Source organism: Nesoenas mayeri, assembly GCF_963082525.1.
Source record: "Nesoenas mayeri genome assembly, chromosome: 2".
Taxonomy (NCBI): Eukaryota; Metazoa; Chordata; class Aves; order Columbiformes; family Columbidae; genus Nesoenas; species Nesoenas mayeri.
The window spans coordinates 142,873,990-142,901,317 of NC_137543.1; the positions used below are offsets into that span (position 1 = coordinate 142,873,990).

Below are 27,328 nucleotides of genomic sequence, written 5' to 3' on the forward strand. Positions count from 1 at the left end.
CTCTTTGGCAAGTGCGGGTTCGTTCACTAAACCCAACCATCGGTGCGGGCTGGGACATGCGACGCCATGCGGTCAGGGACGAGCAGCACCGCAGGGGTGAGGAAGAGAGGTGCACCCCGCCGCCCTGGCTGAGCGGAGGGGTCCGGCTGGGGGGGGAGGCGCAGCGCTTCTCTCCCACCACTCCTACCCAAACCGCGCCCGGCAACCCCAGAGCTGTCTGACCGCTGGGAAGCGTGGTTCGCAAATAAGTCACTGCCGGGAGCCAGCCCCTCCCGCCCTCGGCCACGAGTGGCTGGGAAAAGCGAGGCCTAACCCCCCCGCGCCTCAGCCCCAACTTTCTTGCTCGCCCCTGGCCGCGCAGCCCCAGCCGCACCGGCAGGCAGGCGCCGCCCGGGAGCTGCTGCCGGGCGGGAGATGCTCGTTGTCACTTTCCCTCTTCCCAACGCACCGCCCCCTGCCCGCCCCCGCGCCCGGCGGTGCCCCGTCCCCCGGCGCCGCGCTGCGCGCTCCCCGCCGGCAGCAGGCAGGGCCGCGCCTCCGCCCGTCCGCCCCTTACCCCGGCATGGCCGGGTGCTGAGGGGCGCCCCGCCGCCCCGGCTCGGCTCGGCACGGCTCTGCCCCGCCGAGGGGCTCGGCGCCCAGCCGCCCGCTCTGCTCGCCAATGGTCCAGAGCGACATGTCCAAATCGCCTCCCAGCCCGGCGCAGGAGGTGCAGATGGAGCTGCTGGACAACCCCCTGCCCGCGGCGGGGACAGCGCAGGTACCGCGGGGACCGCAGGGCTCGGCCGGGGGCTGCGGCAGGGAGCGGGGCGGGGGGCGGCGGGGCCGGGCCGGGCTCGCAACGCTTCGCCCTGAGGCAGCGGGCGGCGGGCTGGGAGAGGCGGGGAGGGGAGCGTCGGGGCTGCCGAAGCTGCCGGTCCTTCAACTTCGGCTCCCCGCCATCGGAAAAGTTTGAGGGCTCTCCTAAGGCGCCTGAAACCCCGGTTCTCTCTCACCCTCAAATGTGATTTAATTAAGATGCACAGTGGGATGCTCTGAGCCATAGAAGCACCCTAAGTCAAAAGAATCTTTCAGTGATTTGAAGGGTGGACATATAAGAATACGTTGCTATTAAGGTGCTCTTCCGTGCGTGTATTACCCCCAGATTACGGCTATTTTTCCCTGCTCCAATAACCTGTTGTATCTCTACCTGATGCTTACCACGCACTGCTGAAACCTTCCTCATCTGTGACACAGGCTGCTATCGGGCTGTGTTGATGGGGGAAGGCGATTCACATTGGTTGTTGAGCAGGATTTTGGAGGAGGCTGAAGGTGTGAGCACGCTGCAGGTTTAAGCTGCTCGATTACCATGCGGAAGGTGGCTGTACAGTCATCTCTGAAATTTTAACAACTTAGTCCATGTGCACTGCGTTCAGGTGGATGGATGAAGAGAGGGAGACAGGGTGTGGATGTCAGCACACTTGGTAAAGACTTTATATTTTGAAAGGTGGTTCCTGTTTAATCTATGAATGTTGCATAATATCTTCGAGTTTGCAATAGTTGGCTACAAAGACTTACGGTGCTATTTTTAAACCCAGTAAAAGGGTGGTAAAATCTGATTGCGTTCATTTTAAATTACAAACATGCTTGTTCTTGTTAGGACAGAGTTTTTTTCCTTTTGGGGTGGCAAGTTTTATTGCTACTGCCGAAGCTATGTCCGATGCTTTATTTTCTCTGAGAAGGAGGTCTGGTTTCATCACAGAAGTGCTCAATTGCCAGAAGAAAATGCTGTCAGTCTGTCAAAAGACTCACTAATTGATCTCTACTTACTGGGGACCAGTGACAGCAGAACAAAATCCAGGCACTGAAACAGAGACTAGGTTTAGCTGAGGAAGTGTCTCTTTGGATGTGAATTTGACTGCAGCCTCCAAGTGCAGAACAGACATTTCAGTAGGGCCATATGCTTTGCCAGCTTCTCCAGAAACAATGACAAGAGAACTCATTTCTGACCTACAGATTTCGCATTTTTATCTTTTCGGCCCTAAGCACAGAATTGGCAACTGTCAAAACATATGGTGCTGCTCTGCTGTGGACAAAAGTCTAATACTGATGATGAAATTGATGTTCACTCCTTTTAACTAGGCATAAAGACAGGAAGGATAGTTTGTTTAGAGAGGAAGGATAGTTTGCTAATACCTGCATTATATATGTTTCAGGTAAAGGCCTGATGTTCTGTTTTATAGAATTGGTTTCTGAACATTCACAGCCAAAAAGATCCACTTTTTAAGATAATAGTAATGCAGATTTTAGTTCAGAGGCTGTTTTTCAGTTTTCACAACCAAAGCCATTAAGTAAAATAAGAATCGTATCTTCTCTGTAGATATATATTCTAGATGTACATAAACCTTTGGTAGAGAGGAAATAAGATTATGGAAGCAAAAGAGGCCATTGGCTCTTAGTTAGTTAATTCCTTAGCATGCACTGCATTGAGAGACAATTATTCTGATTTGAATTTTTGCTCTGTTAACATGATTTCAAAAAAATCGATATTGTAAGATCTTGCTGCTTTAGAACACACTCACAGTGGGGAGAGGGTTAATGAGAACATGTGAATCATCAAGTAGATTGCCTACAGGTACTTCAGTTGTGCCCACCACCATCTTTTTCACTAAGGTACTTGAGTATCAATCCTAGAAATGTTTCATGCCAAGTAATGTGTCATATAAACAAAAGCAACCAACACACAAGCTTATGGAGTGATATCATTCCTAAAAGTATTCTCTCTGAAGTGCTACTTCTGCAAATTAAGATTTAGCAAAATAAAATTGAAGAGCTTTTGTAGAGTTGTAACAAGCCTCAAAATTTCTCTTATCCGAGAATTTTGCTTTTGCAAAGCTGAGGATTTCTTTTAACCTGGCTGTACATCATGGTTGATATGTTGGATTGTGCCTGTCTATCGATTTTGGCCAAACTTGTCACCACTTGGCAGAGGAGTGAATGTAGTTAACACTGTGAAAGTAATTACTCTTAAAAGGTACTTAAATATGTGAAATATTCCTGGATAAGTTCTATTTCTTATTTTCAAAATGCATTTTCCTAACAAGATCTGCAAACAAAATAAAATCCCTTCAGGTATTGATTGTGACAGTTATACTGTATTCTCCCTGTGAAGTTCTTTGCAATGGGTACAAGGTATTGGTGTGTTATTCTGTGGATTTTAGTTCCATGTTACCGTAAAAACATAGTTCTGGGTACTCACAGTGATCCTAATCCAGGTGGGGTTGTGCTGTAGTTTCAGATGTCCAGTTTTATCCAGATGAATGGACACACTGACAGTTACACTGTGGAGTTATTGACAACATGTCAGTTTTATCTGTGGTCCTTTTGTAATAAAACACGGATTTGATTTTCTGAAATCATAAGACAAGCAAACTCTGTTTGAATGCGTCAGTGTTTGATGATCAGAATCTATTTTTTAAAAAATGAACTCCAGTCCTGTTTTTAATTCTTTGTTTCAAGAACTCCCAAATTCTTGGAAGCTGAATTAGTAGAATATTCAATTTAATCATTCTAGTTTACCCAAATACCATGCTGATTTGTTTATATTATATTGTAACATAGTATATTAATGCCTTTCATGGTAACTCTTGGTCTTTCTTCTCTTTTCCCTCCCTCCCTCCCTCCCATGTAATTTTTTTCTGATCCTACTTAAAAGTCCCTCAGTCCCCAGAAATCATTAGATTCAATTTCTATTGCTATTTTCTCATAAAGCTTCCTGTGTTGTGTCATAGGAACAGTCATAGCAAATCAGATCAGTAAATTATACGAGATGTTTCAAAGAAACTATAATTGTAACATTGCGTCAAGGAACTACAGACTTCCTTGTGGAAGGTATCTTATCCCAAATTAGTTTTTCCCTATTCCCCATTATTATTTTCCTCCTGTTCTTTTTCTTGCCTTCTTATGCATCATCTGTCAATGCAGGTCCTAACAACCTGACACATTTTAAATGAAAGCAGTTCTTTTGATTGTTTTCTTCAGCTCTTTCACTTGCACTTGGATTTCCTTTCTGCCCTAATACTGTTAAGTGCTTCCTCCTTCCAAATCTAAAGGCTTCACCATCCCGGGAGTTTTGGGCTCCAGCAGATGGGGTTGTATTGCTGAAGGTAAACTGCAGGCATGGGTTTAGGGACAGGCTTCTTCAGTTTTCCTTCTGTATTGACTGCGATTGTTACTCATGTGAATTTTAGAGTAATGGGCACATGGTGACTCCAGAATATCAGCTTAGTTATTTGGCCCTAGCACAGACTGTTGTCCTTCCTGGATCTCCAGCTATCTTTTCAGTTGCATAGCACCATCCCCTCACTGCCTGTCTTGTGGTAATGAGGAATGGAAAGAATAGCCAGAGATTTATTCTCAGCAGATTAATCACACTGCCCTCTGCTGCTCTCTTTCAGCTGGGCTGATTTATCACAATTCACACCGTGTTTACCTATGATTCAAATAAACATTTTGCAAAAGTGTATTTCCCATTGCTAAAACAAATAAAATTTATATCCATTTGATTACTTAGATAATAACAATAACCATTTGTTATAGGCATGGAAGGTTTTTCTCTCTTCTAGCAGCATCCGTAGAAGCCAGATCTGATGTGTCAGTGGCTCAGTGGAGCATATGCGAATGAAGAAGAGATTAGATCAAACTGCATTCATTGGACTTTCTTATGGTCCTCAGCAAGAAGCAGTGTTTTCTCTCTTGATTTGGTAACTTCCTTTCAGTGTTGTGGTCCTTATTGAAAAAAATAAATGTTAATAGTCCTTCACTGAAGAAAGCCCTTCAGGTTTCAGTGGTTACTTTTCTGATGATTCTCCTCTGCTCTTCGGTTTATTTTGCAGTCCTGAAATCCAACAGTAATAGGTGATCTTGCATGCTTATCTCTTCCAGAGACATTTATTCGCCACTTGGGTATTACACAGCTTGAGCATACATGTGCTATAATAATTGTTTTTTACATTTTCCTAGAGAGTAAAATCCCTTTGAAACAATTCAGCAGTTTCAGTCCTGACGTATTTGTGTATCTGGTAACCATCTTCTAGAGGCTACCTCTGTTTTTGTGGTGTTTTGTCTCCTGGTTTATAATTTCAAACCATTATAGATGAAAAGTTCCTGAACTCTTCCAAGGCTAGCTTCTTTGGAGTCTCGGTTACTTTTCTTCTGCTTCTTTTACTCTGTTCTTTCCTGTGCCAGGATAGAAGAGTTTCAAAATAACACAAAAGAAGCCAAATCACCCTCCCTCTGTCAGCAGGGCAGCAGACCCTTAGCAGATGGAATCTTCCACATAGGGGCTGTTGCTCCCTGCAAATATCTTTCTGCAACAGAGCCAGATCGCTTTTTCTGTTTGCTTGTGTCAGAGAAATACAGAAATCCATGGAGGGCAGGTGGGGAGGAGCAGGCAAATCGCCTGCAACTGTAGTTGCCAATCTGAAAAGGCTGCAGGAGGCACAGTGGGGTTTGGACATGAGCTTCAGCACCTACTGCTCTTGTGTGCTCCTGTTCTGCTGTCTTGGGAGCAGACATCTTCATCACTGGTGTTACAGGGAGATGTGCAGCAGATTTGCACCGAGGTGGGTTCCCAAGCCACTGGGGAGGAGGAGGGTGGACCAGGTCCCCTACTTCTTATCTGTCAGGGTGGAAACTGCCAGGTGACCTGGTCTGATTCCAGAGCGAGAGCACTGGGAGACGGCTTAGGAATGTAGGAACTGGTGAGAATTAGGCTATTTCTAGCTGCACTATTGGCAAGGCTTTATCACAGGCCAGCAGAAAAGAGCATCAAAGTTTTAACCCTGTTACAGATTTCTCAGCAGAAATGGATTTTCTGTTTTCATGAGGGGAAAAAGAAGCATCTGTCAAACAGTTATTTTTGGATTATGTATGCAAGTTTGGATAAATAAATTATTTGTGGAGGGTGTTTTGTTTTGTTTGGATGGATTTTTTTTCTTTTTGTGGAGGATTTTATAAAAGCACCATGGAATGGATTTAACAGAGTCATTATTGTAGCTTGTGTGAACTCGATGACTGTATATGGAGATCCTCAATTTGACAGGATTTTTGAAGGCAAGCCTTGTATTTTCTGAACTGTGTCCTGATATCAAATGTTGTTTCTTTGAAGAAATCCAGGTTTTGAGACCAAACCTTGGGCTGCTTCTCTGTTATGGGGACATGAGTCTGTGCCCCTCAGGCAGTTTCATCTCTGAAGGTATGTCACAGGGCTGAGTGCCTGCCATGGGACTGCACTGGTGTTGACTGTGTAGGGTGACCTGAAACCCCAGCCCTCAGATGGAGGCAAGCCAGGATATATTGCTATGTTCAACATTGCACTGTTACCCCTGTTGTCATCGTGGAATGGAGCGGTGGAGTGCTGGGGAGCTTGTCACCAAAGTCCACGTATGTCTTCCAGCCCTTGGCTGTACTGTCAGAAGGCTGACCTCCCCTCCTTTGTGAGATTAGTGGGATTTGTCATGCAAAGATCAGAAATATTCATGTCTCTTTCCATAGCTGACCCTTTATATCTAAAGACATGTGGTTTGTGTTATTTGAGTGGCAGGTGTGGGGATTTACCATTACACAGCTGATACTGGAGGCTGCACTATTCAGTAGCTGGACGTTATCATTTCTGAGTGGTGGCAGGTCTGGCCATTGATCAGAGAGGGCTCAGGAGGTCTGATGTACAGGACCACTCTTGCCTTGTAACGAATTGATAACAGTGGCAATGACTTGTTTTTCTAAGAGGTGGATGGAGCTGGATGTATGTGTTCTGCACTGTCCTGGCATGCTATTCTTCAGCTGGGACATGGGCTTTTTAAAATATCTTTTAAAGTTTTTGCATGGGAAGGAAAAATGCTGAGTGCACTCTTTCTTTTCTGACTCTTTTAGCAATTCTCTAGTCCTTCAGAGCATCACTCTTTACCTCTAGGTCCTCTTTTGATCCTTGTAATTGGTCATTTGTTCATCTGAGATTGCATAAGCTTCATTCCAGCTCTTTTTGTTTTCTGTTTTTGTTCTCTCCAGCTCCTTTTTTGCATAATTATTTCTGTTCTGAGAACTGACTCCATGTCAGTGACTCTTCTGCACCTTTCCTTTATTTTTTGAATGAGACTAATAGGCTAGTTCTTAAGAGTTCATCTTTGCCACTTACCATGATATCAGTCTCAATACTGGTGCTATTTTACCCATTATAATTAGCAAAGGTTTGGACTCACCCTATCTACACTTCTTTTGTCTGCTTCAATATAAAATACCAATGGAGTAGTTGCTGGTGAAGGGCATTTTAAGACTCTCACTGAAGACTGATTCTCTGGTTGTGGACAGTTGGTCATTTAAAATATTTTATATTCCCTCTTCCAGATGACAGTATTTTTCCTACCGTGATAAACCATGCCTTCTGCTTGTCATGTGTGTTAGAGGATTAAATGTTACAGATGCATGCTTTTCACACGTTGAGGCAGAACCTCATGAAAATTAAAGGATTTTGCTGAGTGACACTGGTCTCATCTGTTTGCAATAACAAATAAATGTATATGAAACTGTTAATTATCATGAAACAGCTAAACATGCCTCTAATGCTTCATATGATTCCTGTATTTTGTTTGATTACATGGGCTGAGTAAAGGTTGCAGAGTTGAAAGGAACCATCTTTCTTTGCTTTGTTAAGACTTTGATGAAATGTTTTTTATGAGATTACTTTGGTAGGTTTGTGTTTGGTCTTTGTTTTGGTTTAGGTTTTTGTGGTGCCTTTTTCAAAATTTAATTTTAATTTTTTTTATTAAGGTTTCACATTGTCTGTCAGGTATCTTAAAAAGCTGTAGAACATAAATGAATGTGTTGTGTTTCTCGCCTTTGGCAACTCAGCCAATCTGAAAAAACTTCACACGGCTGACTAATAAACTGAGCTACACTTTCGATCTTGTAAACACATGTATACACAACTTTATTTGTATAAGATGTTCTGCTGAAATCCCATGAGAATGTTCCTGTCAGCAAACTTTTTATATAAATAGGCTTGTTCACAGGGCTGGAGTCAGTTGCATTAACATTAGCTGGGGCAGATGATGATAGTCCATACTCAGCCGACTATGCTGGGTTTCGAGATTATTATCACTGGGGTGCAGAGACATTTAGTCCCCTATGGTTTTTCTGTTAGGTACAGCTACCGTATAGGTTAAGAATGACTGCCCCGTGTTGCTGCTTTTATTGGCCAATGTCCGCACATCATGATTCAGCCTCTTATTTTTAGCTACCTAATTGCAGCCAACTGCTGCACAGAACACAGATAAGGCAGCTAATTTTAATATGAAAATCACAGCAACATATTGAGTTTGTTGTTAAAAGTTTTTTTTTCACACCCCTTTTCCCCCCACTGAATTGAAAGTAACTGGTAGATTTTTCTTTTTTTTTTTGGTCACAAAGATCTTGCTCTCGCATTAGGCTATTATGGAAAAAATACACTCAAAGAAGCAAAAGCTAATGAATATGACAGGATGAGTATTCATGGTTCTCCACATGACAAAGTTATTAAATCATTTTTTAAAATATGTAAGAATCTTCTTTGTTTATGGAAGACTTATCTCATTTCTAGAAGTAACTTTCAGGCATTTCTGACTGTGGGAATAAGCTCGAAAGGCCTGGAGGACAAATGTTAACCCAGATCGGCATCCTTTAAATCAATGAGAACAGTTATCAAATCCCACTTTTCCCGTGTGCCGAAATGGTCTCATTTTCCTTTGATTCAGAGTTGGTCTATGCACAGAAGCAGCTATAAAACTGACTTTTCCTGCACTGCGTAGCCATGGCCTGCCATCGTGTCAACTGCTTTTTTGTGTTTGAAGTTAGGATTTAGCTTGTGCTCCTGAATCGTTTCCACTTATATAAGACTAAAATACAAATTTGCGTGCTGCTGTGCCCAAAAAAACCCCACCAAAACTGAAAAATCAAGGTGTGTTTCAGCCCGAGCTGCATTTACTGTGTGATGTTGCCTGAAATAAATGCTTTTAGTTGTTGCTACGCAGGTAGAGAAGTGTGCATTTTATCTGTGCTTGTAGCACGTTTTTATTCTGCTGTTGTTTGTTTTACCCTCCTGACTCCAGACGCAGTCCCTCTTTTTCATTTGTAGTGATTTTTTGCATTATAAACCTGAACACCAGGATTCTGTAAATAAAATAAATATTGTAGCAACTAGGTACAATGCAAGAAATGTGACTGCGAAAGAGAACGTATACATTTTTTCTAGTGTCTCCTTGGGAATTACACAATACTATACTGTACATTATTTATGAAACTGCCTAGATTGTTTGATATTTATGTAGAAGCTTTATATTATTGAGCTGCTATGTTAATGTTATGAATTTTTTTTTTTTTAAGTATATTTCCATATTCTTCCACAAAAATTGGAGAAAAGAAAGTCAGAATGTTGGCGGGTAACTACAGTCAGTTACCTCAATAAGAACCATTTTTAAGAGGTGAATTTTGATTTAAAGATGTTATTTTATTTGAAGACTACCGATGTCAAGGATATTTTTAATGTATTCTAGGTGCCTTAATATTATGTAATATTAGGTGGAATATTATGTTGTGTGGAAAAGGATGGTTCTGATATAACTGTCTGTTCCAACAGTAACTGTAAAATGTTTTGATTAACTTGCTGGTAACAGCAATTCTGATCTGCTTTTTATTCTTATAGATATATGAAGACCTTTCTATTATCAAAAACTTCTCTTATTATCAACGATCTCTTTTAGAAATACAACTGTGCAAAGCCATTCTCCATTCAATTTTAATTTTATATTTCATAACCTACTGGATTACAGTTCCACATTAATCAGAAGGTCCTATTTTCATCCCCATAATGTGTAGCATGCTGATTTTTATATAGTTCTGCTCTAACCAACACACCTAGTATTGATTCATTTGCCTTTCAGAAACTTCTTATATGGCTTTCCTACAGTTTTGTAAAAATCATATTGATTTAGCAAAATATCTTTCCTATAGATATATATTTTTGGGGAAATAATTGCTTTTTGTGTAAGTCTTTGCTAGTTCAGTGGCATGATAGATATTAAATTATTTTTGCTGAGAATCAGTGTCAGACTGACAGATCTATTGTTACTCAAGTCATTATTTCTAAAAGATTGGTATAATATTAGATTAGAACCAGTGCTCCAAGCTTTTCCAGAATCAACAGTGATGGTCCAGATACAGTCCGACATTATTCTTATGCATCTTGTGCATCTCATGGCAGCAAGTCACCTGGATTTGTCAATTTGACAAATGATCTCAAGTCAGTAGTGGCTGTCTGTCGTCCTCCTCAGTTACTCTTAGATTGCAAAATATTTTATCGTGTTTACCATGTGTGTTATTGCTAAGAGGTACGGCTCAGATTTTGAAGTCATGATCTTAAAAATGTGCCAGTATGAGATTTTAATTGTGCCGCTGAGCCTGTGCTGGAGCCCACCCTTCCCTACCCCAAGAACTGATGGGCTGCGGGCCCAGAGCTCTGCGTGGTGCTCTGGAGATGGCTGCAGCCCAGAGAAGGACATGCTTTGTGCACCAGGCAGAGTTTTATCCCAGGGTTTGCTGTATCAGGGCCAGGCTGTCAGGAGCGTTGTGTTGTAACACATTTGCAGCCACGTTCTCCGATATGCTGATCGTAATATTCTCATCATGCCTGAACTCAGGACCGACTGCAGCTTAGGGCCAAAGGCAACAGCAGGATGTTCATGCATGGACTCGTAGGAAATAATTGTGGATAAATAATATAATTTATTACTGTAATATTCTGAGATACTAGCATGCTAGTATCTTATCATCAAGAGGGTTTTTTTGTTTGTTTGTTTTGTAGTTATATATTTTAAGGAGAACAATGAGATTTCTGTAAAGGGATTTCTGTTCTGGGGAGAAGGATTGTGAGGTAGTATGGGGGAGGAAATGAAATTAGTCTCAGAAAATTTAGCATGTAGGTGATGGAGGCATTTTTTTGTTGTTTTGTGGTTTGTTTTTTTTTTTTTTGTTTTCGTTTTTGTTTTGTTTTTTTTTTTCCTGAGTTATTATGTAAATTGCAAGTTCAGCGCTGAATGCAAGATGAGAGCTAAGATTGGGAATAGGCCAACAGAGACCTTGAAAGTGAACATAAAGACCCTGTTTATTGCAGGAAACTGTGGGAGGTATTTAAAGACAGGAGACATGATCCAGAGAGATGGATTAGTAAAATGACCTCAACAATAGCATAATGAGTGAGGGAAAAAAAATCACTATCTCAAGGAAAATAATGTTTGAAGTAGTGAAGACATGATTTTGATGTAAGTTTAGATGAATTTAAGCAATGCGATTAGATAGGAAGGGCTGTCTTTTAATGTAGTTGCGCAAAACAAATCTGTAAGATTTTGCTATACCTGGGAAGGATGCCCTGGGAAGGGGCTGAGGTGGTGTCATGGCACAGTTGACAGTCACCACAAAAATAAGTGGTTGCAAATGGCAGAGTTTTAAACTTCTCATATTTTTTGAAATTTGTTTTATAGTATATATGTTAATGGTCCATATTCATCACAAAGAACAAATAGCTTTTTGAGGGGATAGGGACATTTACTGTGTTTCTAAACCGTAGTTTAATAAGTTTTGCTTCAGCCAACCACTGCTTTCTCCTGGTATCTTTTTGATTTCTGAAGAGACAAAAATAATACCTTACTTTTTAGTTGTATATTATCCCTTTTCCAGTTATTAATACATGTTTTGTCCTTGTTATTGTTATACGGCTTTTACTTCAGCTTTTTGTTTGTTTTGTTTTTGTTGTGTGTTCTTCTTCAGTTGTAGGATTGTCTCTGAATAGGCAAGTTGTAGGTAATTTCTTGCTGCTTAATATTTCCTCAGTTGACTTGGCTCATAGCTGTGAGGTACTGGAGACTGCCTTAGTATCTTCTTTCTTCTTTCCTAACTTGTTTATTTAAACTTACTGCAAAACAAACTGTACATTTTAAATCATTGTGACTTGGGTGAATAATACTACAAGTATACAAGTTTCTCCATACCTGACCATGAAAAAAAGCCCCAAAACACTCAGGGCTCCATTGTCCAAACCTGTTTGTGTTGGTGACCACTTGTGCACAGAGACCCATCAGTTACTTATTGAATATGTGCTTATTAATTAGCATAAAGCTAATTATCTGAATCCCTGCTAGCCTAGGAGGCATTAGTGATGCTTGTACTGAAAGCTTTCTGTGCAACACAAACTTAATGCTATTCCTTTAATCTTATTTTTTTACAGTCTTATGGTAAAGGCGCAAGAAGGAAAAACCGATTCAAAGGGTCAGATGGGAGTACATCTTCTGACACTACCTCTAACAGTTTTGTACGTCAGGTATGTCTTTTTCAGTTTTTAAAAGACTTGCTGATGTTAATGTTCAAGTAATATTTTTTTTAGGTAAATTATCAAATCAAAGAGTGATACTGTAGCCTGAGAAATAAGAAAAGTCTCTGCTAACACAGTGAAAAATATTTGGTTGCTATTGTTTTGATTTTGGCAGATAAATACTTTTTCATTTCTTATTCATTTCCATGTATAGTAGTTTGCATTATTTTTGTTACTCTAATGCCATCAGGTGATTAAAGCTGGAGGAGGAGGTGCAGTTTGATGGCAGTGCCTAAAGTGGCAACATTCGGGAGAAAGCATCGAAGCCCTAACAATCCTTGGGGTTTACCTCCTTAAAATAGTGCTCTGTGAGGCAGTGTTAACTTAGATGCTTGCCTCCCACATCCCAGTGTTATTTTAAAGCATGGGTTGGAGGGGAAATGCGTGGCAGCATTTGTCCCCGTCACACCGATGCTGAAAGGCCTGCAGAGGATGGAGTGGTGCCCTAGGCTTCTGTGACCTGTGCCTACATTTCTCTCCCTCAATGGGGGAGACTGAAGCGAGTCCCAGACCTGTGAGGGTGCTTGGGGGGCACCTCGATCTCACCAGCAGATGTGACAAAAAATGCAGGGAAGGGTATCCAGAGTGTGGCGTGGTCTTTCGCTGCAGAACGGTGCTACTGAAGCTGTGCTTTTGTGGAAGGAGCGTGCATTTTGATGCGTGTCTGGTTGGCAACAACGTAGAGAGCACGAAGGGTGTCCAGAGCATCACAGTGACTGTGCCAGTGCAAAGTCTGAAATACTCTTCTTCATGGCTTGCTGATTTAAACTGTGGTTTTGCAAATACAGACTTTGCCATCTTTTTTTTGGAAGTGTTCTGGAATTTGGGAGGTTTCCCTGTAGCCTTTTTGTTTTCGCCATAAGCAGGCACCAGACCTCCTTCTCCAACGGCTTATCTTTCACGTTCCTCCATCTCAAAACATGTAATGACTTCACTGCTGTTGCATTGACTGTATCAGCACACATTTTCTGTTTGCAAAATCGATCTACTCTGTCCTGCTGTGATCATGATAGCAGGTTTTGTGATAGGCTGTGGATTTGATAAAGTCAGGCCCCCATTACATTTCAGTGTCTGTTGAATATAGTTGTGAAATATTAATTGCTCATGGGAGTTTTTCAGTGGCAGTAAACCATATCAAGATGAAAACTCTGGATCAATAAATTACTTATTTGTGACATTTTGTCCTGTTTAAAAATACTCTGAAAAAGCAGTCCAGGTAGTGTTTGGGAGCAGCAATAGGTTCTCTCACTTCCAATGAGCCTTTGTAAAGACATCTGTGTTGCTGTTTTCCTTAGCTCCTTGTGGATGTTAAATTCATTCTGGAACACTTTTTGCAGAGTTATGAGTGTTTATTTTACATCGGCTGCACATGGTTCTTTGCCTTTCTTGTTTACCTAAATGAAGTCTGAAGTTGGTCTCAAGTATTTCTTCTTGCTGTCATGAGGGGGAGCAGGGCAATGAGGATGCAGCACAAGGAGGTAGATCATCAAACTACATGTAGATGTTGAGGTGGACTCCTGTAGCTAGAGGAGAACTAGTTGGCTCTATAGACTGTGGGGCATGATTTATCAAATCTGCAAAACAAGACATATAAAACAGGATTGGTGAGCTCCAGTCTGAAAGACTCTGTATCTTTCCCAGGGCTGTAAAGGGAGAATATAGTATGACTACCTCAAGTGTGAATTCTTACAGAAGAGATTTATATATTTCCCTGAAATAAATCCAAATTTGATAGTTACTCAAGTGATATGATAAAAATGACTGAATGATGAAATAGGCTTCTGCAAAAAAAGCCAGAGATTTAATAGAATGCTGAAGCAAAACTCAGTTTAGAAATGCTATTATCACTGAAGATAATGAAGGGATGCTAATGGATAAATATTGATGTGACATCATACAAAATAAATTTAAAATAAGAAAATAATCACAAAACATTCCTAGTAAGTAAAGGCAGAGTTATTCGAGTTGTAGTAGATGTACGAGAGAAGTGTCTCTTCACAGTTGAAGCTGAGAGGTTTACTTCAGGGCTTGGGCTGCATTTTCAACAGGCTTTCCTGTTCTGATTCTCCTCCTGGGACTGCTTGATTTTCTCTTGCACTAAGGAAGAATTGCCACCAGCATGACCAGGGTGTTCAGCACCCCAGATATTAAATAGAATGAGTGCAGTCACTTTCTGCTGGCTCCGCTGCTGCGCCCTTCCCAGAAAACACCTTGGTGCTGCATATTGCTTGACTCCATCTTTCTTGGAGGATATTTTACATGGTATAAATGAACACAATTGTTTTGCCATAACCATTTATTTGCAAGAGAATAATTAGGTGTTTTTTCTGAGGTGGGTAAAAGTTACAGAACAGAAGACCAGAATCGATGACGTAGCCATTTATTTTACATTATTTTATTTTAGTGGTATTTTAAAACTGGGAAGTCAGTTTTGGCTTGGAAAGGGGTTTGTGGCGTTTTTTTAGTAGGCAAACAAACTGCTTGTTTCTGTGATGCTTATGATGCCTATATCTGCCTTTTTTTTTTCTTTCTCCTCTGAATTCCCTTATTTCCTCTCATTTCCTGTCTCCTTTCACATTTACTTCTTAACTTGGCCTGCAACTTTTATGCTCATTTCTACAAGTACTCCCTTCTGCTCTCAAGAAGGAATCCTGGGATTGTCCTGAACATTTATGGCTAAGGTCTACCTATATCCCTCATAAAGAAGGAAGAATATTTGGAAGGTGCTTTGTGTCATATTTAGCTTTCCCTGTCCTTAAACTAGAAGGGCAGCTGGAGGTGTGCAGGTTCTTCTTGTAAGCATGGGTGTAAAGTGGACGTTTCATAACAGAGAAATAAATTGGTGCTGAATAAGAGAAGACAAATATGTCTAGTCCTGAAGAGCTGTTACGCATGTGGAAGGCAGCGGACCTATTGTGCAGGAGCAAGTTAACTTCCTGTGTATATGATTCAATCATTTGAATCCACATTTGAATCCATTTAAGTTAAAGTTGCTGTAGGCCAGAGGGAGTTAGTATCCATTACTTACACTGACAAAGCTTTATTGTGTCTGTGTTTCACCTTTTCCTTAAGGGCATCTGTACCGCTGGTTCCAGTATGTACCTGGCAAGTTTCCTGCAATGCATACAAAATGCTACAGTAGGAAAAATAATGCCAACTTAGTTTTGCTTCAAATTGCTTGCAAATTCCTGCTGTTGTGTAAAGAGGATGAAATGCACTTTGCACAGCCCTGTGCACAATGATCTCTTCCACTTAAATCTGTTTTTTCAGAGTGCTGAAATAGTGCAGAACAATCTATTGCTAATGTATATAAAAGGAGCATTAAACCAAAGGAAGAGCATTTACAAATATAATTTAAAAAACCGTTCTTTTAAATCCAGTACTATAATTTTTATCTATTGATATAGATTTGCATTTCTATTTTTCACTTATGACACTGTAAAACCTATGGGATTTTAGGAGAATGTTTTGGGTCATGTTCTATTTGTTTGTTCCAAAAACTTGTTTGTTTAGTTTTGTCTCCAAAAAGTTATTGATGATATTGGAGCTTAAAAACATAACAACTTGGCCTTCCTTTCACTTCCCAGCAGCTACTGCTTGACTTTCTGTAGCAGGAAAGGGAAGAATTTTTCTCCCCTCTGTTGTGTTGTGAAGTCTTGTGGGCAATTAAGCAGTGTGTTTGGAAAACAGTAGCATCACTGCACACCAATCAGCTCCTAACCGACTTTAATCAGTTGTCCTTAGGGAGTTGAAGAACACTGTGTTACATAGTTTTCATCATCTTTTTTTGAGCTTTGGAGTGATAAGCAGCTTGTTCTTAGGGTTAGCTATGAAAGGCTGAATTGGATCTGATCTGTACTTGGAGCCATTTTGACTGATGTGTGGTAATGATTTTGTTCCCAAGAGTTTTTTTTTAAATACAGATCAGACAAAATATTTTGCAGACAACAGTATGGCACTTCCCAGCAACATTATTTTAAGCAAATTTCATGTTCTGATAGCATTATATATTTTGTGGTTGCACTTCTGGACCTGCCTTTGTAGAGGTTTTATTTTAAATCCTAATGATTAATCATAGAGGCAGTCGAAGTTGTTGGGATTTTTACATGTTGCAAAGGCAGATTAGATTGTGAAATAGACTGTAGACTATGGATCTGCTTACTGAAATATTTAAGGTTTTACAAATCTGTTTTTTGTTTTTTTTTTCCTTTAAATATTGGCTTCATGCCTGTTACACTGTGTTCACTCAAAAATACAGCTATAAATAATTATGTAGGGAATTCATTATTCTTCACTTTCCTCTGAGGACATTTGCCTAGCTGTGTAATCACCTATTGAATTTTATGAATGGTAAAGCTAAGATTTGCACTAAAAAATGACTTGAAAATATTGATTCAGTTTTGCTCATAAACACACCACTTAATCTTGAGTTCATCAGAGAACTGGACCATGTCAAAATGTATTTCTCTTCTTTAAATTGCCTTTTTTTTTTTTTCCAGAAATATAGCTTAACATTGATTTTTTTTTTAATTTTTTTTTTTCCTTTTCATGGGGGGAAGAGCTTATTTATTCAGCTTATATTCATGCCTGCCAATGAGACAATGCATTTACAGGCTGAGCCACAAAGAGCTGGTGCAGAGTGGGCAGAGATATTAGCTTTGGTCCTAATTTCCCAGCACTAACAATCTTGTGATGAAAAGCTGCTTATGCTTTCTGTGCTAGGACTATTCCTGCTTCTTAAATACTATATGTGAACGAGATTGTGTAGCCAGAAAATCTTAATAATTTTTTAAAAGTGCACTTGAAAATTAATATATTCTTACATTCTTTGTGTGCCTCTAATTATGAGACATGTTTGGCTTCTAGAGGAAAAAAAGAGCTTTTCCGACTTGCCTTCAGGTTTTTCACACTAGAAAACAAAGTTTGTCAGAAATGTTTAGAGGAATTGTGCAAACACTTGTTGTAATACATGAAAATGTATACCTACTGCTCAACTTAATTTTTTCATCTTTTATTTCTGATGCTACTATCTTGGCATATTTTATCAGGTTCCGTTTTTTTATTCTGGTTTGATTCTGCTGATTTCACCGAAAGCCACAGCCGTAATACTTGTGGCCTGTGCTTGTTATTGTGGCTGCCTTGAAGCCTCACACAAGTGATAGGGGCTGGAACATCTGCTTATTTGAAACACATTCAAACTGTTATTTTGTGGGATTTTAATTTGATTGAATTGTGGCATCCTATGTTTTTCACTGTGAATTATTAATGTAAGTGTTCGAAGGAAAGGTATTACCCTTGGATAAAGCCACCTTACACTGAGGTTGGCTTGTGGAGTACGGTGTCTGTGTTGTTCTGGCATTGGCGGGAGCTGCCAAACTTTGCTGTTAAGGCCAATGTTAATCAGTTTTTAGTCAAATCTATTAAGTCTGTATTTGTTGTGATACAAAAATATATCCTGTCTCTAAGAGTAGCACTAGTATGGGAAAGTGACTATTTTTCAAGCATTTCTTGTCATATGAAGTGTAGGGATTCACAGGAATATGTCAGTTCAGCTGTTGAAGTAGAATTTAATTCATGGCTGATATTTCAGGTCCTCAATCATGTTGTAAACACAAGCTAGATGGGGAATGGGAGGAGGACAGATTTTAGAAGAGGCTTGGATTGGGAGTGTGTGGCTGGAGGAAGGGTAGAGGGAGGAGAAAGGGACTTGCCCTCCTGGTGGCAGTTGTGGAGCTGCCCTTTAGGCTCTGTAGACGTGGGAAAATCACATTATGCTCATTGAGCTATAGATTTCCCCAGCTGTAGTAAGGGTTTGAAAAGTCTCCTTTTTTGGCCTGGAGAGAATAGAACAGATGCCCCTATAAAGCATGGGATTTTGGCACACATGACTGGAGGGGAGATGGCTGAGAAAAACTCAGCAGAAAGGAAGTTCATTTGCGGACTTCAATTCTTTCATGGGCCCTTGTTTTGCCTCAAATGATTTCTAAGAATAGAAATCAAAATGCTGCCATGTGTTTAAAAAAAACCACACACCCTCTAACCAAAACAAACAAGCAAATCATCGTAAAGCTCTTCTTATGTGTCCATTTATTCTTCTTGTAGCAGGGTGTGAGAAAACTACAGGGGTAACAACTAAATATATTACTTATTAAAAACTAAAGGATACGAGCCCTCTTTATAGCCTTGGATGGGCATATGTGTTTGATGTTACTTGGCAAGCAGCTGAAATCAACACATCCTTTTCCAAGCAGCCGTGGAAATTTGGAAGATGAGGCTCATATCTGGTGGCTGCTGAGACGATTGCCAGTGTTGCTTTTGAGCTTGGGTGGGCGTTGCGAGGTGTCGAAGAGGACACATGTGGCCCTCTGTGAGAGGCTTGGGGAGAGGTGAGGCCTGAGGTGGGAGGTGGCATCCCCAATGGTGGCAGCTGTTGGACCTTCTCCTTTGTCATTCCCATTGCAGCCATCTTGCATGTGCCTCCTGGTTGTGTGCTTCTCCTCTGGGTCTGTCAGGGACAGGGAGCAATGAGGCTTTCCAGCCACTCGGGAACTACCACAGCCTGCACTCGAGTCTGGCAGCGTCAGATGTGTCCCTTTGTAGTGGGACATTTGAAGGGGTTGACAGGGCTTGTGCATCCCTGAGCGATATGGGATTTCTGCAGGTGTCAGGGCTGCCTCCATCCTGAGGAGGAGGAAGACGAGGAGGCACGGGCTTGGCTGCTCAGGCAGTCTGATATGTGAGTGGTGTTTAAGCCGTTAGACAAACTGATGGAGCTAAAGCATCATCTTCGCAACTCTTCTGAAGATACAGTTGAGACTCTTCCATCACAGTGCATGGTAGGGGAAAGAGCAGAAGGCTCAAGCCCAACTGTGTTTTTAGGGTTTCTCTTTGGCCAAGGATCTTCATGACTGGCCACTGCTCTCTGGCATTCTCAGTTCTGTGCTAATTAAAGTGTGCTTTGCATGAGCTGAACTTCTCAAAGCCTTACAACTGCACCGAAAACCTCCTTGCCTGTATTTGTTGGGCCTTTGGGTGAGGTGTAGTAGAAGCCCCAAGAAAAAAATTACACAGTTGTAAACAGTTAAGATAAAAATTAGGAATAAGACTGAATGAGAATCAAGTGGTTTGGTTTGTTTTGTCCCCTGTTTCTCCCAGGAAATTCACTGCGGTTCCTGGTTCTCGTGTGCAGCATTGTCTTACTCAAAATAATTTTAAACATTGTGGTGAGAAGCAAGGTTCTATTACATGCTATCATAGATGTCTTCCAGTTATAGTAAGCACTGACATACAAAGTGTCTGCAATGGGGCAAGAGTTCCAATAAATATATTTAATTATAGCTAATGCAAAAACTGTCAAAAATAATTTATGAAGATAAATGCAGTATTTTGACAACTTCTTACAAGCCTGTTTAGTTGGAGTGGATTTGTTTTGAAGTTGAGGGTTTAATTTTTTTTGTCTTAGATTGAGAGGTCTATTGGAATTTTTTTTTTTTTGACAAGGCCTTAAAATATGTGTTGGGTTTTACTCTTGGTGGCTTTTTGTTTGTTTGTTTTTAATAAGATGGTTTAAGTCACTCACAAAGTTCAAGTTTATATGTAAAAGCACCATAAACATAGCTGCTGACTTAGTTCCCTTTGTGGAAAAGTAAATCTGAAGTGATTTTTGTCATTTTGAATATTATATTGATTTTCAGGGCTTGCATTTATGCTGTATGGTTTTGATTGGGAACGAACGCCTAACACAAGGGAACAGTTTGATGCTCTGTAAGGCAAATGTCATTCTGCTCCAAAATGCAAGCACTTCCAAGGAGACATAACCAGCAGTTGGCCAACGTGCAGAGAGCTGCCTCAGTATCTCTTTGGTGTGGAGCTGAGTTGTTCCTAGCCACTGGCAGGGCTCAGGTAGTAAAGAAAGGTACTTCACAATTAGCTAGAGGGATCTACCGAATCTTTTATCTTTCTTAATACCCCACCAGTACGCTCTTTCTCAAACTCAGGCGTGTTTGGTTTTGTACCTCACTAAGCAGGTACATTACAACATACACAAGTGCCATTTCCATCCAGTCAGTCACAAAGTTGCCAGTTTTATGGACAGTTGCAGCAGAGAGCTGCCTTGGGCTATGTAATTAGACAGTACTTCCAACACTGGTTATATCTTTCTGTAGATTTGAATGTCACTTTTTTCATCAGATCTCACTCAGACTTTCCTTTGCTCAGGTTCATTGAACAGCTTCATATTTCACCACTTCTAAAATTAATTGTAAATCTTCAAACAAATTTACAGGAAAGCTTTTTTCTGGGCATTGGATTATGGACTGACATCCATGGGAGCACAATTGGTGCACCTTTTTTTCACTGATGGTCACATGATATTTTAGTTCCCAAGTATAACTGGCCTGAAGCAGTTATAGGTATATGAAAAACTAGAAAGCGATCCTTCCTTAAAATCTGATATTGTGAGATGTCTGAATTCTTCCACTTCTGCTAAAGGAGGTCATCAATAATCCTGTTGAGATGTGTAGTATTAATTCTAAGCTCCACATAAACCTGTAGCCTTCTATATAAATAATTGTCACCAAGTGGTTTACCTGTAAGATGATCAAGTCTTGGGTAGGAAGGAAAACTGGTTCTTGCCGGTGAGTGAGGAGCTGAAAGAGGGGCAAACAGGTGAGGTGACAAGGGGAAAAATACATCTGTAAATGCCTTTGATGTCTTTCCTCCAGTTGCCTCCAGTGATATTTTTGAGTTTTCAGTTGTTTGGCAGATTGAACCAGAAAATATTTCTGAAATCTGGAAAGGCTGTTACAATATGAAAACTAGACTTCTGCTCTTATGCCGAATTGGGTTGAGATGCTATGTCTTTTGTGTTAGAAATACAGCTTTAAGCCATGGTTGATCAGTTGGCTCTCAGAGGTCTGCTTATCAGATACTGCTTTCAGAGGAACGGAGCTCAAGGCAGGCACCATTGTTCCTGTAAAAACAGTGAAGCATTGCTAGGTGGGTTTATTTTTCCTACAAAATACAAAAATTATAGTATATATTCAGTCATCTCCCCTTATTGCTTTTCTAAAAACATGTTATTGCATGCATAGCTCTCTGAAAAATAAATCATTCTTTGTCCACCTTCTTTGACCTTATTTACTTTTTAAAAATTCTTTTGAAAACAGTAATGTGTCAAGGAAATGTTTGCTTATAATAGGAAAAGATTAAAGATTATTTCAGCCTTGTCCTTGAAATAATTGCCAAGGAAATTGCCAGACTTAGTAATAGAGTATAATCAGAAGTTGATTGGTTTTATACATCTCTTCCCAACATTAGCTACAATTTATCCATCATCTGCCATTTATACTGAAATGGAAATAAGAGGCTTTCCTTAGCTGCACTAAAGTAAAATGTTAAAATAAAATTTCCCATGCTTATGAGAAATAACATTTGCTCAAACTCCATCAGCAGATTGAAGATATCAAAGGGTAAAATTTGCAAACTCTTCATGTCTCTGTTATTATCTGAGAAAAATAAACAGTAGTTAAAATACTGTTACAGAAATGACGAAGAAATCAAAGCAAATTAATAGATTTGACCAACTATGCTGTTACAGTACTACTTTGAAATCTGAATGTAGAAAATGAGTCAAAACCTTACATAATAAATAAGTGTGGTGATAAAGTGTGGTGTTGAGATAAAACCTCCAAATGAGATGAAACAACCAAGTGGAAGAGAGACATCATCAGGCTGAGGCCTAAGCAGCAGTGGTTTGTTGGAGATAATCTGGAAGAACTGACAGTGTGCTGTGTACCTTTTTTATGGAAACGACCTAACTCTGAAGAGTTTAAGATTTTTTTTAATATTATTTGATTAATTACTAATAAGCAAGAACTACTTAGAATAGTACTTACATTTTTTCCAGTGTTCAACCTACATGTGCTATATATTTATTTATTTTAGAAAGACTGCATACAATTAAAAATAACTTGAATTTGCAATTTTAGGTAAAAGCAAAAAACCTTTTTTTTTTTTTTGCTGAAGGTTTTAAAGAGAGAAAGTGCTTGAAGGTTCTAATTCTCTGTCAGCAGACTTGCAGAAAATATTAGGATTACCTCCCATAGGTAGTGTTTGAACTTCAAGAACCACAATATACATTAGCAGAATGCTGTTCTTATTCGAACCACTGCTATATCTTTATTTTATTTATTTTTAAAGTGTGTGCTTTGCCATTATCTCAGCAGTGCAGTCCTGGCTAGCTATGGCAATTCGAAGACAGTCACTCTGCCAGCGCATCCTTGTGATACACACTGGGTGTGAGAAGGGCTTGCACCAACCCATCAACCAACCCATTAGGTTCTTCTCCCCACCTCTACTCTGAGGCAAATATGCTAGTACCCATTTTATGATGCTCTGATGCCTCTCCTTGCACCTATTTCCTAAAATCCCTAGTTAAACTACCTAGATGATTTATTATGCTGTATTAAAACTTATGTATTGGAAGTTTTTTATTTACCACAAAACATGATCTTTCTTAAACCAGGGTGACTAGTTCTACACTCTTACATCTTACACTCAGATGCAGGCAAGGGAGCAGTGCTGATCAATGGAAACTGTGTGTGGGAGCTCCACATGTCCAGAAAATGTGTGATCACCAGGTCTGTGTCAACGCTTGGGGCTCTCATGGGCCTGTATCTAGGGTATTCACTGAGAGATGCAGAGCATCCTCTCTGCACTTTGAGGTATCTAATTCCCATGTACACTAAACTGTAACTTGTAATGAAAAGTATTGCCCTTGGGTCCAGGTCTATAGACTCCTGAACTTCTGCATGAACCAGCAGGTCTTGTTAAGAGGCCACCTGGGAAAATGAATTTAATGGAAGATTCCAAAGAAGGAATTTTTTTTTTCAACATGACGGTGGCTTTCCTTTTCCATTCTTGCTCAAGAGTCTTATCTCAAACCAGTAGACTCTTTTGTGTTCATCTCTTTGCTTAACTGTATGGTTTTATGTATCTGCCTGAATAGCTTGTCAAATAGACACAACTATCATAAATCCTGCAGAAACCCTGTGAGCAGATTATGTGAGTTGCTCTGTCTTGAAAAAGAGCCAAGAAATGTCATCTTTCTTCCAGTGGGGCTGGATTCTTTTATTCCCACTCACAGCTAGGATCTCTGGTGGCACACTTGAAAATGAATAATCTAAGCCACAATTTAAAAATGTAACAAAGGATTGAGAAGCAAAGCATATTCTGTGCAGCGCTTGTATTGTGTCTTCTAAATACAGTTTCCTTTATACACAAATAATACCCATTAACTGTTCATGAGCCACAGTCACATTTATTATAAGACTCTGATGAGAGATATTCCCTAATTTACAACAATGTAAATTTGGGGGGCTCCATAACCCTGGGTTATAAGACCATGGCTGCGAGAACAATAAACTCCCAATCAATTCAGAACTTGTACAGGATTTGCTACTCCAGCTAGATCCCTACAAGTTGATGGGGCCTGTAGGGATTTTAGAAAAGAAATTTATTTTCTAAAATTGCCAGCCGGGCGAGGGAGGTGATTGTCCCGCTCTGCTCTGCACTGGTGTTGCTACCTGGGGAGGTGTCACGGCCCCAAGCCTGACAGTGTTCAAGAGACTGGACAACGCCCTCAGACACATGGTGAACTGTGGAGTATGTAGGGACAGGAGTTGGACTCCATGATCCTTGTGGGTCCCTTTCAACTCAGGACATTCTATGATTAATGTCTTAAAGATTCTGATTGACTGCTCTTGAATGAGGAAAATAATATTTTTTTAAATGTATATGTAAGGTTTCTATACGTCTGCTTGGTGTATATGTCCTATGTTAACTGATGTACTCATGGTCACGATGTGTGGTAAGTTTTGTGGGCTTCATGGATGTGGTGCTGACCAAGAGTTTCAAGACACTGTAAGGGACTTGTCACCTGAGCAGGTGAATGAATGCAGTGTGCTCATAAACCCTTCAGGTCAATGTAAGGATTTCTGAGACATGCTTTACTCCATCAAAATCTAAACTATTTCTAAAAAGAATGGAATTCCATTACCAATCACACATATACTTAGTAGGCCACTTCTTTTTTCTTTGTTTTTGTTTACCCTCTTGGAACTTGGCAAATTTTTCTAGAAGAAAGTGGGAATTTTAGAAAAGAAAGAAAAAATCCTTCGTTATTGCAGTTTAGCTTTAGATTGCTGCTTCAGGGATCCCTGTCCATTGTTTGTGTCAAACAGTTAACTTTCCTCAAGTATCTGTGCTTTTTGAAAGACCTGTGTCTCAAAGACTGATGCAATAAATAATTACTGTATGATACAAAGAGTGTTTATTTAAACACTTGTTCATTCCAAAAGAATAAAAAAATGAATAGTGTTCATCTCGGACCAAAGAAGATTTGAAACTGTGACAAAATACAACTCTGTGGTTACATTTGCTCTTACAATTCTCTCTCTAAAACCTGGAGGCTTCCTCTGAATCTGGTAGGACTGTGCAATTACAAGTGTTGGTAGTTCTAGAAATCTTACATACTTCCAGTTTGATCATGAACACTTATTTGCTATGGATATGTATAAAAATATATATGCAAGTTGTATGTATTTTATATTAATCTATAAATCTCTATCTCTATATATATATTATGACCAAACTCCTGGCAGTCTGAGCTACCCAGCAGTATCACATTTTATCTTTCCTGCAAATTTTCTCTATTGAGAGTGCAACTCAGAACTTACTTAATTGGTACTCGTTGTATGCCTGAAAGTCATTATGGTGAAATCCACTTTAGCACAAGTTCGGAATTTGGCATTTAATCTGGTATTCTTATTTCTACCAGAAATCAGCTTTCTACCTTGGCAAGATTCATCATGTCAGTTCAGACCTAAATTCTCACACCGTACTCAGGAAATCCTTTGGTCTCCTTTAAAATGTGATGTTGTGTGCTTTTTGTTATGCTATACCCTGTGCTTTCCCACAAAGCAGGGTCAGATAAATCCAGGGCTTCTTTCCAGGATGCATCAACTGTATATGCTTTGCAGAACATCCTATTAGTTCTTTCAGAAACGGTAAGTGCAGCCCAGAAGCATGGAAGAATCTGTGTCTTTAGTACTTCATCTCCTGCTTGTAAATATAGCTATGGATGTCTCATTGTTCATGTGGGGAAGCACTTGTGGGTGACTTACATTTAGCTAAGAGTTACTAATCACCAGGTGAAACAGAGAGATGAAGTAATTGTGAAACCCAGTGCTGCAATATTTGCCTAATTAAATAAAAGTGGGAAAATTCATGCATGGGAACAAGTAGGGTCTGAGGTATTATAATTCTGGCAGATCTTCATTTGTGCTTTTATCACCTCTGCAGAACAGGAGTTCACAGCTTTCCCCCCAATGCCGGCCCCAGTCAGGAGGGGAGTCTGTCTTCTGTGATGGTTCCCTTCGGTTTGAACTGGATCTGCCTGTACTGTGCTCCTGACTAAAGACTGAAACATGTTGTTCAGAAGGTGGCCTTGATCTGCTCCATTTTTCTAATTTTTGTGCTGTAAAACACTAACCTGTTTAGGCTTGTCAGTTCTGTTGGTTCTGCAGGGCATTTGCAAGAAGAGACAGGCCTTGGACAGATGAAATTATTAACTCTGCTGTTTTCAAAGTAGTTTTAATTTTCCATCACTGCGAAATTTCTGGTCGGTCAGCTTACAGTTCTTTAGGCAGCAGAAAATAAGAGTGCTTCATTTAAACACTGATTGTTTTCCTGTTATTGTCGGGTAGACATTGGACTTGGGGGAAATCTGACTCCTAGCTTATACAAAACTTAAACAAAAGTTTCTAGGCGGACTTTCTTGGCAGCACATGCAAGATTTTATTTTTCATCTTAGAAAAGTTCACTATATTTATAAGACTGGTATTGTTCATGATTTTTCAGAACACATATTTGAAGTCAAGCAGCTGCAACTTAGAGTTAATCTGGCAAACATTTACCTCTGCTTACGCTGAGTATCACTCAGGGGCTTTTCTCTGCTAGCTCTTTATAAGGCTTTTTGAAATGTCTCACCAGTGTGGTTCTGCCAGCTGTGGAACAGGACCTTAACTTGGTCTTATTTGTACTAATGAACCTTCCTTTCAAGTCTGTTTAACAGTGTACGCATCATTACATTTACCTGTGAAAGTGGTATTTTAGTGGTCACTCGAGTTTGAAATTCAATAGCTCCTACATTTCCAGTAAGGCAGGATCTGTCTCTGAATACGTCGTCTGTTTTATTATGTAAGTTATCCCCAAAGCAGAACACCAAAATCTGAAATGTTATAAACCAATCTCTGCCAACTTGGGAAAGTACTTCTCCCCATTTTACACTGAGCTGATAAGAGTGTTTGCCAGCTGTGGAAGCAAGGAGACAGCCCTCAGACAAGCGGGCAACCTGCTGAAGATTAATTTACCAATGCTGGCAGCTGCCAGACTCCACGGTCACGATTTGTGGGGCTGCACAGGCTGCTCTGCCTGCTGCAAGGGGAAGGATCTGGATGCTGTGTCCCAGCAGGTCACCCCCCCAGCCCCAGCTGGCCAGCCCAGCAGTCGGGAGGCCTGGGCACTGCTGGCATGCGTCAGGTTATATGCTGCATGCTGCTTCTCAGCCACAGAGGACCATAGGAGTAGTCACTTGGGTGTATACTATATACAGTACAGCCCAGGGCTGTAGAGTGTGGTTGAAGACCCTATTGTGCCAAAAACTGTCGAACTTGGATGCCTTAGTCCCTCTGTTTTAGCCCAAACTGTGGGAAGCCTTTGGGTTTGGAGCACATTCTACCTTCACTCTACCAAACAGAAATAAGCGTGGACAATGTTGCCTTTTTCCTCACCTCTGCATCATGGTTTTCCTGGAAGGAAATGAGTTTGGAA

At 40.3% G+C, this 27,328-nt stretch overlaps 1 protein-coding gene across 2 annotated transcripts in view; it reads left to right on the plus strand.

Moving 5' to 3' along the window:
* Nucleotides 1-661: 661 nt before the first annotated feature.
* The window catches only part of CACNB2 (calcium voltage-gated channel auxiliary subunit beta 2), a gene marked incomplete at both ends in the record, with an annotated part of 243,853 nt that continues 217,186 nt past the window's right edge, over nt 662-27,328 (plus strand). For both annotated transcript variants that reach the window (XM_080364258.1, XM_080364259.1), the window contains 2 exons: nt 662-760; nt 12,293-12,385. In XM_080364258.1, coding sequence (XP_080220384.1) covers nt 662-760; nt 12,293-12,385 — 192 coding nt within the window. The remainder of the gene's footprint in view (nt 761-12,292; nt 12,386-27,328) is intronic.